The sequence below is a fragment of the Oncorhynchus gorbuscha genome, linkage group LG01 (genome assembly GCF_021184085.1).
Source record: "Oncorhynchus gorbuscha isolate QuinsamMale2020 ecotype Even-year linkage group LG01, OgorEven_v1.0, whole genome shotgun sequence".
Lineage (NCBI taxonomy): Eukaryota > Metazoa > Chordata > Actinopteri > Salmoniformes > Salmonidae > Oncorhynchus > Oncorhynchus gorbuscha.
Genome location: NC_060173.1, coordinates 70,197,337 through 70,212,751, shown reverse-complemented (window position 1 = coordinate 70,212,751; position 15,415 = coordinate 70,197,337). Strand labels below are relative to the sequence as shown.

The window sequence follows — 15,415 nt, the reverse complement described above, 5'->3', positions numbered from 1 at the left end:
TCGTTTGAAGTTCACGCCCAGCCGGCTTGTCCAGCGCCCATGCCTCAGCCAGCCCGTCAGGCTCACCCAGGTGGGACAACGGGTGACATCCCTAAAGAGGGGGTTACTGTCACCCCTGCTCCCGCTCGAAGGCGCCAGGCTCCCCAGAATTACGCACATCTGCCTTCCCCCCATCACGCGCATCAGCGATTATTGGACTCACCTGTACTCAATCACCTCTGTCATTACCTTCCCTATATCTGTCTGGTTCCCTGCTCTGTTCCCTGCTTCAGCATTAATGTTCGTGTGACTTTGTATACCCGTGTGCTGACGCTGGTCCTGTTACCTGTCTGTTCCGCATTAAATGTTAACTCCCCGTACCACCTTCTCATCTCCGGCGTCGGTCCTTACATAAATATTGGTAACCTGAAATGATATCTCTTATTTAAATGTATTTAATCAAATGATCATGGATAAAAATACATTTTACAACACACAGTACATACAGTACCTTACATTTTTGTATAGACAAGAAAGGCAGTAATCAAGTTGTTTTTACAGTGTACCAGACTGGTCTTTTACGTCATCTTTAATGAATTTATAAAACATTACAGGTAGAATCCGTAATTAAACAATAACAAAGCGTACTCCTGCTCGTTTTGCTAAAAAATCTAAGGGATTGGGCTGGAGAAATGTAACCACTCAAATTCATAGACATAGATGTAAGGACTGACCATTCATGACATCAAATGTATAGTTTTAACCATGTTTGGAGGCTATACAGTGTTTCACATTTATGCTGTTTACAAACATTGGAGGAAAACAAGTTGAACTAAGCTCATGAGGCATTTATAAGTTATTATACCTGAAGAATCAATGGTTATATGTCATTCATTTATGAGTCCAAAAATGGATGTAGCAACTAAAGAGTCTAGCTTTAAAAGGCACTTAGAAAATCAGTATAATGCATTAGATTATTTTTTAACAATTTATATTTAAAAATACTCCGACTTCCCCTTGTACATGGTCTAGAGCAATGACAGGTGGTTATACCTAAATGTCAATAGCAATACATGGTCAAATATTGTCTTTCAGTGCCAATACTCAGTAGAAAAGGAAGCGATGATACAGTAGATCTGGGTTTACATTTTCTAAACCTCTCATTGAGTGCCCCCAACTGTTACACTTGTTCGATTTATTCCAGTACTAGCACACCTGATTCAACTGGTCAACTCATCATCAAACATGATTGGTTGAATCAGATGTGCTAGTACCGGAATAGATCAAATACATGGAATGGCTGGGGATACTTGAGCAGAGGTTTGGGAAACTGCTGTAGATAAACCATAGAGATTCTAAAAGTAGCTCGTTTGTCATTATAGCTTGACTCAATCTACCTTTGAGCTAAAAAAAAATCTAACTATGGCAGTATTTACTCAAATAAATACATGGAAAATCTACACCCATGTTGCAGTCACAATTGTATTGTGTTGAGATTAACTTAAATATAATGTTTCATTTGACTTAGATCTAATAAAAAAATATGATTTATGTAGGTTTCCCTATCTCTGGTGCTTCTTCGTGTGTAGAGCCAGGTGGTCAGACCGGGAGAAACAGCGGTTACACACACCACACTGGAAGGGCTTGGCCCCTGTGTGTTTCCTGAAGTGTCGAGTCAGCTCGTCGGAACGAGCGAAGCACCACTCGCACCCCTCCCAGGAGCATTGGTATGGCTTCTCTCCTAGAATGCAACACTGGATTAGATTATACTACAGCAGAAACAGGGACGATCATGTAACATCATAAAATGTACAGTAATAACTAAATAATTAAAAAATACTACTTATGTTGATAGGGTCAGTAAAGACAATATTTCAATATTAACATCAAAAAGTCTCTTGAATGAATTAGAATCAATAATAAAATGAATAAAGAAATAAAGACTTAAAACACAAACCGGTTTAGTTTGTTTACGCTCTTGAAAACAGCTTTCCCATTCGACAACATGCAGCAACATTTGGCGGGCCATATTTCAGTCAGCATAAAGAATGAAAAACCATTCTTCTGCCTCGTAACATAACATAATGCCTCCCCCCAAAATAAAATATGGGTCACCCATGACAGGACTTTTATAATGTTACCAGTAAAACACTTACCCGTATGTGTCCGCAAATGGGCCTTTAAATGGGAGGACTTGGTGTAGACTTTCTTACATGCTGATGAAAGAGAATGGAACAAAATGTATGTCATTACAACATAACTATAATTGATTCATAAGCTTTTAACAAGAACATCCTACATCTAACAGAGTGGAGTTAATGGTCACGGTTGAATTATAAATCATGCATTGCATTAGTGACATCCCACTGACCTCTCACACTCTCCTGTGCAGCCAAAATGGAACTCCACAAGCCATTTTTTTCTTAATTTGTTGTGTTTTTAAAGTTTTGTAATTGCACAAGAGTGCAATCTAAGTCTCAACAATAGTGAAATAACATTGCAATGGAAATGTTGTGAGTTTTATGACAATTTAGTCATGTTTATTGAATGAGTTGGAAAACATATTGACATTGTGCCAGTGCCTAGCTAGCTCCCTAGCTAGCTAAATTAGTAAATAATGCTAACTTGCTAGCTAGCTAGCTAGCTAGCTTTTACCGCCCTGTGTTGGTACATATTACTAACTAAAATAGTTATTGATTTGAGTCTGAAATGTGGAATTGAATTTGAATGGTTTGAATCTTTGTCAATGTATCCTTATTGCTCCTGGTAAGCCTAAGCCAATTGTCTGCAAAGGTTGTTACATTGTAACTACATAGTAATTATAAAGGTTATACCTTACTGAGTTTTATTTTACACTAAAGGGAAACTTCACAAGGTTTTTTAGGGTGAATTATATTGATCATGCATTGTACTGCATATATTCTGCCAACAATGCCTTACTCTACGTCATGGAAGGTTGAGTCAAATATAACCTCGTTTTTCAACCTCTTATGAAGTTGGTTTTGTAGCATAAATTGGGAATGTTATATTTTTAGCTGATATTATGATTGCAGATATGAAACAAAGTAATTAGAACACTGTCAGTTCCACTTTAAGTCGCTTGATCCTGGGTAGGTACATGATAATTACAACACTGTCAGTTCCACTTTAAGTCGCTTGCTCCTGGGTAGGTACATGATCCTTACAAGTATATCCTATGTAACTACATTGTTCTTACATTACAGCATTTGAACCAGGTCATAACTTAGAAATAAATCATTTAAAAAGGCTGGTAGTTAACAACAGGGTCTGCCTTATTCCAATTGTTGTTTGCTTGATATTTACGATTTAATTCCATGGGTTTCAAAAACATCATCATCTAATCTGCTACTAGTTTTTGACATAACAGCAAACCAAAGCCTCTCTCCCACTATATGTTCCTTTTAAAAAGCGTATTGTCAAATGTAACTCCCATAAGTGAGGAGCATGACCCATAGACTCAAGGTAAGGAAACATTTAAGTCATTCTCTAAATGAACACCTAGACTCTTTCCCCTAGAAACTAGTGTAGCTCTGAGAGTATTGGACCAGTGTAAGCAATATGGATCCTCCATCTTCCCCTCTGATAGGCCAGGTGGAATTGTTGCCATATTAAATCAAAATGTCTATCCAATCCTCTCATATCTCCTAGAGGTTGATTTGGGATTCAGGAATTTTGTCATCCCTGCAATATCTATTGCCGGAGCACGAGGGATGTAGTGCTGCCGGAGCACGAGGGATGTATTGCTGCCGGAGCACGAGGGATGTAGTGCTGCCAGAGCACGAGGGATGTAGTGCTGCCGGAGCACGATGGATGTAGTGCTGCCGGAGCACGATGGATGTAGTGCTGCCGGAGCACGAGGGATGTATTGCTGCCGGAGCACAATGGATGTAGTGCTGCCGGAGCACGAGGGATGTAGTGCTGCCGGAGCACGAGGGATGTAGTGCTGCCGGAGCACGAGGGATGTAGTGCTGCCGGAGCACGATGGATGTAGTGCTGCCGGAGCACGAGGGATGTAGTGCTGCCGGAGCACGAGGGATGTAGTGCTGCCGGAGCACGAGGGATGTATTGCTGCCGGAGCACGAGGGATGTAGTGCTCCCTTACTGTTTTCAATTTGAGAATCCGCAGCTGGTAACAACATTTCTGGAAAATATTTCCCGCAACATCACATAGTGATGAATGACTATTTAACATAACAGTACCGAATAAAATAGCATAGTAGGACTGTAATGTCACTGTGTTACACCAAAAACACCTAATTTCTAGTGAGATTTTAGGATGGTTAGCTGAAGCTGAATAGTCACATTTCTTGTCTCATGTGCCCAAAACGCAACAGCAAGCACCACTATTGTCACGCCTTGGTCATTGTATTTTGTGTTTTTGTTATATGTTTGGGTAGGCCAGGGTGTGACATGGGTTTATTGTTGTATTTCGTATTGGGGTTGGTATTATTTTGGGATCGCGGCTGATTAGGGGTGTTGTATTGGCTTGGCTGCCTGAGGCGATTCTCAATCAGTCAGGTGATTCTTGTTGTCTCTGATTGGGAACCGTATTTAGGCAGCCTGAGTTTCGCTTTGTATTTCGTGGGTGATTGTTCCTGTCTCTGTGTTGTGGTCACCAGATAGGCTGTAATAGTTTCACGTTCCGTTTTGTTGTTTTTGTATTTAGTATCAGTTATTTCATGTACCGCGTTTCTTTCATTAAAGTCATGAGTAACCAACACGCTGCATTTCGGTCCGACTCTCTTTCTTCAAGTGACGAACGTCGTTACAACTATGTATGCTTTGAATGAAACAAACAAAATACAAGAAGGTTAATAGTTGAACACCATCTTCTCTAATTCACTCACAAAGCAGTAATTAGAGAAGATATAATTGCACATTCCCATGAAACTGATTGACATTAAATGATTGGCATGCAGATGCAGTTTGTACATTTTACCGGTAAAACGTGATGATTGCCTATTTAGAAATCAAGTATGCCTGACTTGGTGTTTGAGGGTATTAAAAATATACTATTTTCTTGAGACAATATGTGTTGGCATAGGCAGACGTTACATTAGGAGGATGCATTTTATGCATATTCTATAATAATATTCTGTCAGTACAAACTTTGATTGAGAAATGATGAGAATTATTTTTTCAAAAATTCCCACTCCCGCACCTAAGGAAATATCACTACACTATTGCCTGTAAGTGTAATGAGACTCCCTGTCAGTTCTTCTCACCTGAAAAGTCACAGTGATGTATCCTCCTCCTCTCCAGGTCAGGGTTATTCCTGCGGTTACACCTCCCCGGACCTGTCTGGGCCAATGCTGGGGACACTGGCCCAACACCGGGGCTCAGGCCTGCTCCAAGACTAGAACTTTGGCCTTGTCCAAGACCTGGACTCTGAACAAGTCCTAGACCTGAGCTTTGGACTGGCATAAGACCAGGACTCAGATTTGAGGCAATCCTTGCTGCATAGGATGGAGGCAGAAACAGATTCTGGATCAGCTCTTTCCCTCTGTCCGGGCTCCCTGGCTTGGAGTTGGGCGGGGACAGAGGAAGATAGGCTGGTCGCTGCTGCGAATGGCTTGCGAACTGGGTTTGCAGAGTATAGCCACCATTTTGTGGACATCCCATAGATTTGACAGCACTATGGGGGGATGATAAGTGGACGTTGCTGAAAGGGAACGACAAGGCGGACACGGGGACCCCTCTGTGGAGGTCTGAGTTCACTGGACGACTAGGCACCAGCTGCTCTAGCTCAGAGTTCAATAGCTGGAACAACGGAACATCTGGGAAGTCCAGGGTGTGCATTTCCTGTTTGATGAACATGCTACTTCCTGTGTCTGTTGAAGCACCATAAAGCCCAGGGTTTTCTAGAAGGGTTGTTGGACCAAGGTTGCCGTGGCAACTGGGGTGCATGAGGGGGTGGGAGAGAGGCTCTGTCTTGATGGGTCTCATAGGCCGACATATGCCCGGTCTCAGGTAAGTGATGTCAGGGAAGAGAAGGCTCATGTTGATGCTGTATGGGGAACTAAGGTCCTCTGTGAAAGATGTCTGTCTGGAGTCTGGGACTTCCTGAGGATAAGGGGACAGATATTTGTCCATCTCAGATTTACCCTGTAATGAAAAAATAGATAATAGTGAGTGTTCAATATGAGTTTTTGTTACATTTAATACATTTAATACAGTTTTGTTTTAAATCATTAACTTGTGAATATCCATGATTGTAACATTGTAACATCATGAAAATTAAGGAGGACTATAACTTAGTTCTAACAATCCAATTCTTCACTGAAATGGCCTATAAAGTATTCACAGGGCTATCACTGAAATAGACCCATGTGAAGGCTACTGGAACATGGTGTGGCATGGGTCATCGCTTAATCTCTGTTTATATTTGTTTTGTAGCCCTACCAGTGCTCATAGGAGTGAAAGGAGAGAGTGGTGACCATGTTCACATCAACCAGTCTGCAGTGAAACATTTATCATGTAGGCTACACAGTACTCCTGGCACGCCCTGACCTTAGAGAGTCTTTTAATGTCTCTATTTGGTTTGGCAAGGGTGAGTCCTGTGCCTGCTCCCAGAGCCAGGTCCCATGTATGTCTCCCCAGCCTGGTGAGTCATGTGCCTGCGCCCAGCCCAGAGCCCTCAGAGATGGCCTCCAGCCCGGAGCCCCCAGAGACGGCCTCCAGCCCGGAGCCCCCAGTGACGGTCTTCAGTCCGGGGCCCGCAACAAGGGTGCCCAGTCCGGGGCCCGCAGAGAGGGTCCCCAGAGAAGTTCCCCACACCAGAGGCGTCACCAAAGTGAGGTGAGCCAGAGGTGGAGCGGGGTCTGCGTCCCGCACCTGAGCCGCCACCGCGGATAGATGCCCACCCAGACCCTCCCCTATTGGTTCAGGTTTTGCGGCCGGAGTCCGCACCTTTGGGGGGGGTGGGGGGTACTGTCACACCCTGACCTTAGAGAGCCTTTTAATGTCTCTATTTGGTTTGGTCAGGGTGTGATTTGGGGTGGATATTCTATGTTTTGTTTTTCTATGATTTTGTATTGCTCTGTTTTGGCCGGGTATGTTTCTCAATCAGGGACAGCTGTCTATCATTGTCTCTGATTGGGAACCATACTTAGGTAGCCCTTTTTCCCTCCTTTCTTGTGGGAAGTTGTCTTCGTTTAGGGCAAAGAGTTCCACTGTTTGTTTTATAGTGTTTATTGTTTTTGTCAGCTCATATAAATAAAGAATATGTACGCACACCACGCTGCACCTTGGTCCTCCTCCTTTAACAGCTGTGACAAGCTACATTCACCCTTCTCTCGTAAAACCATTCATTCCACATCCATACTACGCATATACTAAGACTACGCTGACCAACGCAAAACAAGATCATATTGCACAATGTTATATCTGTCTCCATGTGTCAATCAACTGATATTGAAACATGTACAGTATTTGGATAAAACAACTGGAACCAGTGCACTTCGCTTGGTGGGCTTCTGAAGAGTAGCCAGGCTTCTGAAGAAGGCCTAGTGCTCCAATCTAGTCACAGAGCATTTAGTATTATTATGTACACAGGCCATTTAGTATGGAATGTAGTAATCTGTGGATGTTCGTTTCGTATGACATGTTACAAATTACAATTGGTATTATATGTAACAAATTCGCTAAAAGTATGACATGTTACAAATTCTAGCTAGGTGGCCAACGTTAGCTATGAGTTAGGGTTAAGGTTAGGGTTAAGTTTAGGATTTAGGTTAAAGGGTTAAGGTTATGGGAAGGGTTAGCTAAAATAGTTCATTCAAGTTAGGGTTAGCTACATGCTAAGTAGTTGCAAGTAGCTAAAAAAGTGTAAAATGTTGAAAAGTAGGCTAATTAGCTAAAATGCTAAAGTTGTCCAAGATGAGATTCAAACACGCAACCGATGGGATGCTAGACGTTTGTGTTATATGCCACCCTACTTTCGTTTTTGCCTAAGTAACAATCTGTCTTATATAACCATACCAAACATAACATATAATACAATTGTGGGGTTTTCAGATTGACATTTATTATGTTACGTTTAGTGTCTGAAACCAGACTGGGCGCCCCTGTCTAGGCGATGGAACTATGACTGATTTTAGACTGTCCAGCTGCTACCTGCATGCGCTGCACATATCTATCCTACATTTTGAGATGGGGGGCAACGCTTCATCTCAGTCCACTATCTACCTGTCTGTACATGTAGGCTATTTTGCCTGGCAGTTAGATATCAGAATAGTATAATATACCCATACGTAGAATGTATGCACACATGACTGTAAGTCGCTTTGGATAAAAGCGTCTGCTAAATGGCATATATTATTATTATTATTATTATTATAGCCTAAATATCAAAGTGTGCCTAGTAACATCCGATGTCAATTCAGTACGAACCAGGGTGCAGGGAATTTTGCATACCACCTCGACTACTGCAGACCGAAAACCTGTCTTTACAGTGATGTGGGCGAATAACGTCCCGTACTATTTTACAAAAATCTCATGGGTTACATCTACGTACGACTATCAATACAAATACCCAAGCGTTCAATACACTCTTTGCCGCTACGTTTCACTTCTTAAACGGGGTGTGTTATTGTGGCTGTGCGCCAACGATTCCATGCAATCTACTTGCTCAAACTGTAAACTCGCTTTCTAATTGAATACCGTACCAGATTGTAGTCGTGGAATGAAGAGCTGCCACTGATCGTATTCCTCATGCTGTAGAGGACTTGTCCATGTCCATGACCTTCTCCGTCTTCTTCTCCTCCTTCTCCTCCTCTTCTCATCCCGCGTGCCAGTGGTGGTGCCGCGAGTTTATGGTTGTCGAGAGCGTCCTGATCCAGAGCAAACCAAACATTATTCGTTAACAAGTCAGTGGCCATAAACGCTGATAATGTTAAGTCCAGTAGCCCGCGAAATTGGGCAAAATGAATAATTTATCATGGGAATAATTCTGATTTGAACAAATAACTCAAGGCAGCTGTCAGGCAGCTCAGGCAGCTGTCATATTCTGCATATGCTATCTTGTTTTGTGTATGTGCTTCTCAAATTACACAACTGCATGATAGCAGTGTGGGCGGAGCTGGGCATGTATTGGCCATATACCACGAACCCCCTAGTGCCTTATTGCTATTTTAAACTGGTGATCAACATAATTAGAGCTGTAAAAATACATTTTTGGGTCATACCCCTGGTATACGGTCTGATATCCCACGGCTGGACAATCAGCATCCAGGTCTCCAACCACCCAGTTTATAATGCAGAATAGACAGAACATAAACGTTAAAGTATTGAGAAGCTTTGCCTTTACATTCATTACATTTCAAGGAAGGGAGGAGTGAAAAGGCAAAAGAGGTGGAAAGGCAGCAACATGATTGTGGGATGATTAACTTCAAGTGGGGAAACCTATTAATTCATTCAGTTACTTATTCACAGCCTCTTAAAATAACATTGTGACACATAAAACCTATTCCCCCCCAGCAGTATATGAGAATGACAGTACCTTCGTATTGACCTAAAATAGGACACTTGAATGTGAATGAATGATTCAGCAGCACATTGTTGTTCCTTTGTGACACCAGGCTTTTTGAGGGCCATTGTGGATGATACATTCTATACAGGTCCTTGGAATCAATCCCACAAGTTCCTATTCAAGTAATATTGAACTTAGCATCAATGGAAGTTACCGGATACAGTGCTTTTTTTTGTCCCTAGCCTACTTAATCTTTGTCTAGGAAACCGGGCCCATGAAGTTTGACGTGATGATGAATGCTTTGTATATTTAATGTGTCAGTGTGTTTGTTAGTAGATGTTCTTGTGTTTCAAACTGTTCCTCCTGTCCAGGAAACTGTCCCTTATGTCCGTCTCAGTTGTTCACTCTAGTCTTGTTTATACCTGGTGCTAAAATTCATCATTTGTTCTGAACTTGTCTACATTCTGATTGTGCCCACATTTTCAGGCATGCATCTATCTACACATGCTATTAAAATGTGTTTCTTATCTGTCCACTGTGTCCGCATTGTGACCACAATTCCCTGTCCCTCCCTGTATGCAAATTGTTTGACAGTCATTCTTTCAAAATAAAATATATGTATTTATTTTAAGACACATATTGATGATAAACAGTGAGCTCCTAAATTATTGGCTCTGTACCACAGCACTTTGGATTTGAAATTATACACTACGCTACGATGTTAAAGTGCAGACTGGCAGCTTTAATTTGAAGATATTTTCATTCATATTGGGTGAACCGTTTAGAAATTAAAGTACTTATTGTACTTTAATTTCACATTTTAGGAGACCAAAATTATTTGGACAAATTAACTGATTTGTTTATTAAAGTAGTAAAAAGTTAATAATTTGGTCCCATATTCATAGCATGCAATGATTACATCAGGCTTGTGACTCTACAAATTTCATTGATGCATTTGCTGTTAGTTTTGGTTGTGTTTCAGATCATTTTGTGCCCAAAGTAAATGAATGGTAAATAATGTTTTGTGTCATTTTGGAGTCACTTTTATTGTACATAAGAATATAATATGTTTCTAAACACTTAGATGAATGTGGATGCAGCCATTATTACGGAGAGTCCTGAATGAATCATCAATAATGATGAGTGAGAAAGTTACAGATGCACAAATATTATACCCCGAAGACATGCTAACCACTCACCATTACAATAACAGGGAGGTTATCATTTTGGGGTGGGTGGGTGTTTGATAAAACACTCTGACAGGAAGGTACTATCTGTGACATGTCAGATTCAGTTCCCACACTTGACTTGACAGCGTAACCAATGAATAATGGCAGGAACCTGTCAAAACAGGAAACACAGGTATGTCCATGTGTTGGCACAGCATACAAAACATCAGGTTGAGGGTTCAGTTAATTGCCCAAAACACCCAAATAAACACACACACACACGCACACAGACAGACACACTAGTGACGGTCAGTGCTGTTTATGACGACCGAGGACCATTTGTTTTTTCATGAGCATGGCCTTATTTATATTACAGCATGTGGGATGACTGTCATTCATATCCCATTCACCCAGTTCAATGTAACATCGATAGGTTTAGGCTACTACATGATACTCAAATTTTCCCTATACCCATCATGAGGTTGCTTCAACCTAGCCTATGAATGAAAGTTTACATCGTAGGTACACACAGATCGAGAGAAAAATTTGAGACGACAGAAAGTGACACATGGACAGACAGTGACACATTAAATAGCGCCTTGCACATGCTTGCCTGCATCTAGCTTATCTATGGTGTAATCATTAGCCCAACAGTTGCAAACAAGAGTTTCTATTGTAAGAATTGTGATATTTCTATTTCTATCCCCGTTTCATTGAGTTTTATTTTATTTAACTAGGCAAGTCAGTTAAGAACAAATTCTTACCCAGGACGACGCTTGGCCAATTGTACGCCCCCCTATTGGACTCCCAATCACAACTAGATATGATACAGCCTGGAATCAAACTAGGGACTGTGGTGATGCCTCTTGCACTGAGATACATTAGACCACTGCGCCACTCGGGAGCACTATGCTTCCGTTTAAGAAATGTTATTCAACAGAATCGGCGTATTGAATATACCCCTGACCACGCATAAACAGTTCACTTTCAAAGCAGCCACATTGTATTCCTTCTCGCTTCTATGCACTCTCCTCCTCTCACCTTTTTCCTTCGTTTGTGGACATCAATGAATAACACATCAGCTGTATGTGACCTGGCAAAAAACCTTTCCAAGCCAAACCATGTCATAACCACTACACACAGCCTACATTGTTGTCCCCATATTAGTTAAAGTAACGTCATAGTCAACATAGCTAATATAACAAATGTGTTAGTAAAGCCACTACAATCTTTCAGTAACGTTACAGTGTATAGTCAGTAAGCATTTACACCGGCGGGCCCCGGTGGCAATACATTAATAAAACCAAAAGCTTACCTTGACTCAGAAGAGTTTCAATGTTGTGTTGGATAGTCATAGTCCGCTAGCTAACATAGCATCCCTCTGTTTGAGCCGGGTGTTTGAGTAACTAAACTAGCCAGCTGCATTTGCTAGCTAAGTAAGTGAAAGTGAAAGTGAAAATGACAACATCTCTTTCTCTTGCTTCTCCTCCATTTTTGAAGAAATTAATTTGTTGAAAACTGTTCAACTATTGTCTTTCTGTCTTTCTGTCTTAAAGTCAACAACTCACCACATTGTATGCACTGCAGTGCTAGCTATCTGTAGCGTATTCTTTCAATACTAGATCCATTCTCTGATCCTTTGATTGGGTGGACAACATGTCAGTTCATGCTGCAAGAGCTCTGATAGGTTGGAGGATGTCATCCGGAAGTTGTCATAATTACTGTGTAAATCTATGGAAGGGAGTGAGAACCAAGAGCCTCCTAGGTTTTGTTTTAAAATCAATGTACGAAGAGGAGGATGGAAGCTAGCTGTCAGGGTGCTGTTGACCATTGCAAAACAATGTGTTTTAATCTATTATTTGGTGACATGTGAATATATTTAGTATAGTTTTATCTGAAAAGGATAACTTTTTCAATGTTTTACAATTTTATTTTCATGAAATTCAGTGGGGAGGATGATCCTCCCCTTCCTCCTCTGAGGAGCCTGAAACACATATGCATGCATGCACCAACTTTAAACATCTGCTATCTGAGCAGCTAACCGATCGCTGCAGCTGTACATAGTCCATTGGTAAATAGCCCACCCAATTTACCTACCTCATCCCCATACTGTTTTTATTTATTTACTTTTCTGCTCTTTTGCTCTTTTGCACCCCAGTATCTCTACCTGCACATGACCATTTGATCATTTCACTCCAGTGTTAATCTGCTAAATTGTAATTATTCACCTACCTCCTCATGCCTTTTGCACACAATGTATATAGACTCTTTTTTTCTTTTTCTACTATGTTTTTGACTTGTTCATTGTTTACTCCATGTGTAACTCTGTGTTGTTGTCGGTTCACACTGCTATGCTTTATCTTGGCCAGGTCGCAGTTCTCAACTAGCCTACCTGGTTAAGTAAAGGTGAAATTAAATTAAATTAAATTAAAATTAATAAATTCACAAATGCTCAGAAAAATGATATTTCAACATTCTGTCTGCTCAAGTAAATTTGCAAACTGCTTAACTTGGAACCAATCAGAACTCCCCTACATACCCTTTGTGATGAAGGCAGCAAGTGGTCTGCTTCTATCTAATACAGTATGTAAACACAGCCTCACATGAAATGATCTGCTGTCAGTGTGTTAAGAGAAACTAACGTTAGCTCCCAAAGACTGAAATAAGATGAATATCTGTTTGAGTGCAAAATATGCAGCGTGTAATACGAATGGTCCTGATCATATGAGAAGGTAAGTCTGTTGACTATTTAGCCAACTTATTGAACGCTAGCCAATGTTACAGTTAGCTAGCCTAGTCAGCTAATACTGTAAACGTCAATGCTTACTCAGGAAGCTAGTATTTCATTAGCTATCTCTGTCAGTGAAATCAATTTTGAATCATGTCTCACTTACAGTAACTAGTTGCAGGCTTAAAGAAACACTCAATCATATAATTTTCATTAAAACCAAATAAAAACACATGGAAAGATGCGTGTGTCATGTATCCTAGAATGGAGGTTTAAGAATTGGATGCATATTAGAAAATTGGATGCATATCAAATTGTGTATGCATATTAGCCGACACATATGGCAAAGCCTGCACATTATGCAACACAATCTTCTCTGAAAAGAGTTCTACAATGTGCTCTGCAATACGTTTGATTTCCAACCCAGATGAGTTCTCAAATAGCAGCACAATACTATGGTGGCATGCATAATGTTGGATGCAGTGGAATATAAGGTACGGAGAATGATGAAGAGCCTGTGGATTATAGAAAAAGCAGCTGGTAAATGAATGTTTGAGTTTCAAATACTAAAAGTTTCAGTGAATGTGGTGGTTTAAATGATTAACTTTCCTACTAACCTTCTAAAAATTAACAGTGCCACTTGACTAAGTGTGAGACATGTTTTCCATAGTATATGTTTCATACATATACATTAGAACAAAGAACACCATCACAAATAGTTTCAACATTTATTGAGTACGGAGACAAATAGCAAAGGTGTCTCAGGCAGTATTTGAAGTACAGTATCTAAAGTGTAAACTACCAATCATCAACGCATGCTTCAGTATTCCTCCTCTCTAGGAGCATTTGTATGCTCAGGCCCCATAGACGTATCGAAAGGATCCCACCATGGTCTGCAATATAGATGTCCAATGTAGAGAGATACCAGTGCCTTAGCAGAATGCAATCTAAGCTTGTCTAAATAGCAACAGCAGGGCAAGTTCAAAATGCAGGACTTTGTGAATAGATCATGAGAGACAAAGTGAGAGACAATAATAACAAAAATTTACTCAAAACAAGCTTGTGTATCTGTAGTGGGTGTACTTCAACTCTAAAATGCACTAGACTGTGTAAGACAGAATCCACAAAGAAATGCAAGTGCATGTGTGGTCCCAATGTCTAAATAGTGATGTCAGGGCTAGTTCAAACTGCAGTAGGATGGTTCTCACAGGTGAGGGAATCAGCTCATGCTTAGTGATCTTCCTGTCCGGGTTGGCCCCCCGGGTTCGTGACGTGGGGGAGGTTTTCGTGGGCTATAAACGGCCTTGTCTCAGGGTAGTAGGCTGGTGGTTAAAGATTTCCCTCTAGTGGTGTGGGGGCTGTGCCTTGGCAAAGTGGGTGGGGTTAAATCCTGCCTGTTTGGCACTGTCCGAGGGTATCACCGGACAGGACCACAGTGTCTCCCGACCCCTCCTGTCTCAGCCTCCAGTATTTATGCTGCAGTAGTTTATATGTCGGGGGCTAGGGTCAGTCTGTTATATCTGGAGTATTTCTCATGTCTTATCCGGTGTCCTGTGTGCATTTAAGTATGCTCCCTCTAATTCTCTCTCTCTTTTTCTCTATCTCTCTCTTTCTCTCTCTCGCTTTCTCTCTCTCTTCTCTCTGAGAAACTGAGCCCTAGGACCATGCCTCAGGACTACCTGGCCTGATGACTCCTTGCTGTCCCCAGTCCACCTGGTCATGCTGCTGCTCCAGTTTCAACTGTTCTGCCTGCAGCTATGGAACCCTGACCTCTTCACTGGACGTGCTACCTTGTCCTGGACCTGTTGTTTTAGACTCTCTCACTACATTTACATTTACATTTAAGTCATTTAGCAGACGCTCTTATCCAGAGCGACTTACAAATTGGTGCATTCACCTTATGACATCCAGTGGGACAGTCACTTAACAATAGTGCATCTAAAACTTAGGGGGGGGGGTGAGAGGGATTACTTATCCTATCCTAGGTATTCCTTAAAGAGGTGGGGTTTCAGGTGTCTCCGGAAGGTGGTGATTGACTCCGCTGTCCTG

The 15,415-nt window shown here is 41.3% G+C and overlaps 1 protein-coding gene across 1 annotated transcript; it reads right to left on the bottom strand.

The window, feature by feature from the left end:
- Nucleotides 1-425: 425 nt before the first annotated feature.
- klf5b (Kruppel-like factor 5b) lies at nucleotides 426-9,014 on the bottom strand. Its single transcript, XM_046329071.1, has 4 exons — nucleotides 8,667-9,014; nucleotides 5,226-6,105; nucleotides 2,136-2,195; nucleotides 426-1,720 (listed from the first exon to the last, which is right to left on the bottom strand). Exons 1-4 carry the CDS (start codon nucleotides 8,877-8,879, stop codon nucleotides 1,542-1,544), a joined length of 1,332 nt encoding a protein of 443 aa, XP_046185027.1. The 5' UTR covers nucleotides 8,880-9,014; the 3' UTR covers nucleotides 426-1,541.
- Nucleotides 9,015-15,415: the final 6,401 nt, after the last annotated feature.

Coding starts and splice junctions, on each gene's coding strand:
- klf5b (XM_046329071.1), bottom strand. CDS start 8,879: ATGGCCACTGACTTGTTAACGAATAATGTTTGGTTTGCTCTGGATCAG. Junction 2,196..5,225: donor ACATCACTGTGACTTTTCAG/GTGAGAAGAACT, acceptor CTCTTTCATCAG/CATGTAAGAAAGTCTACACC. Junction 1,721..2,135: donor CCATTTGCGGACACATACGG/GTAAGTGTTTTA, acceptor GTTGCATTCTAG/GAGAGAAGCCATACCAATGC.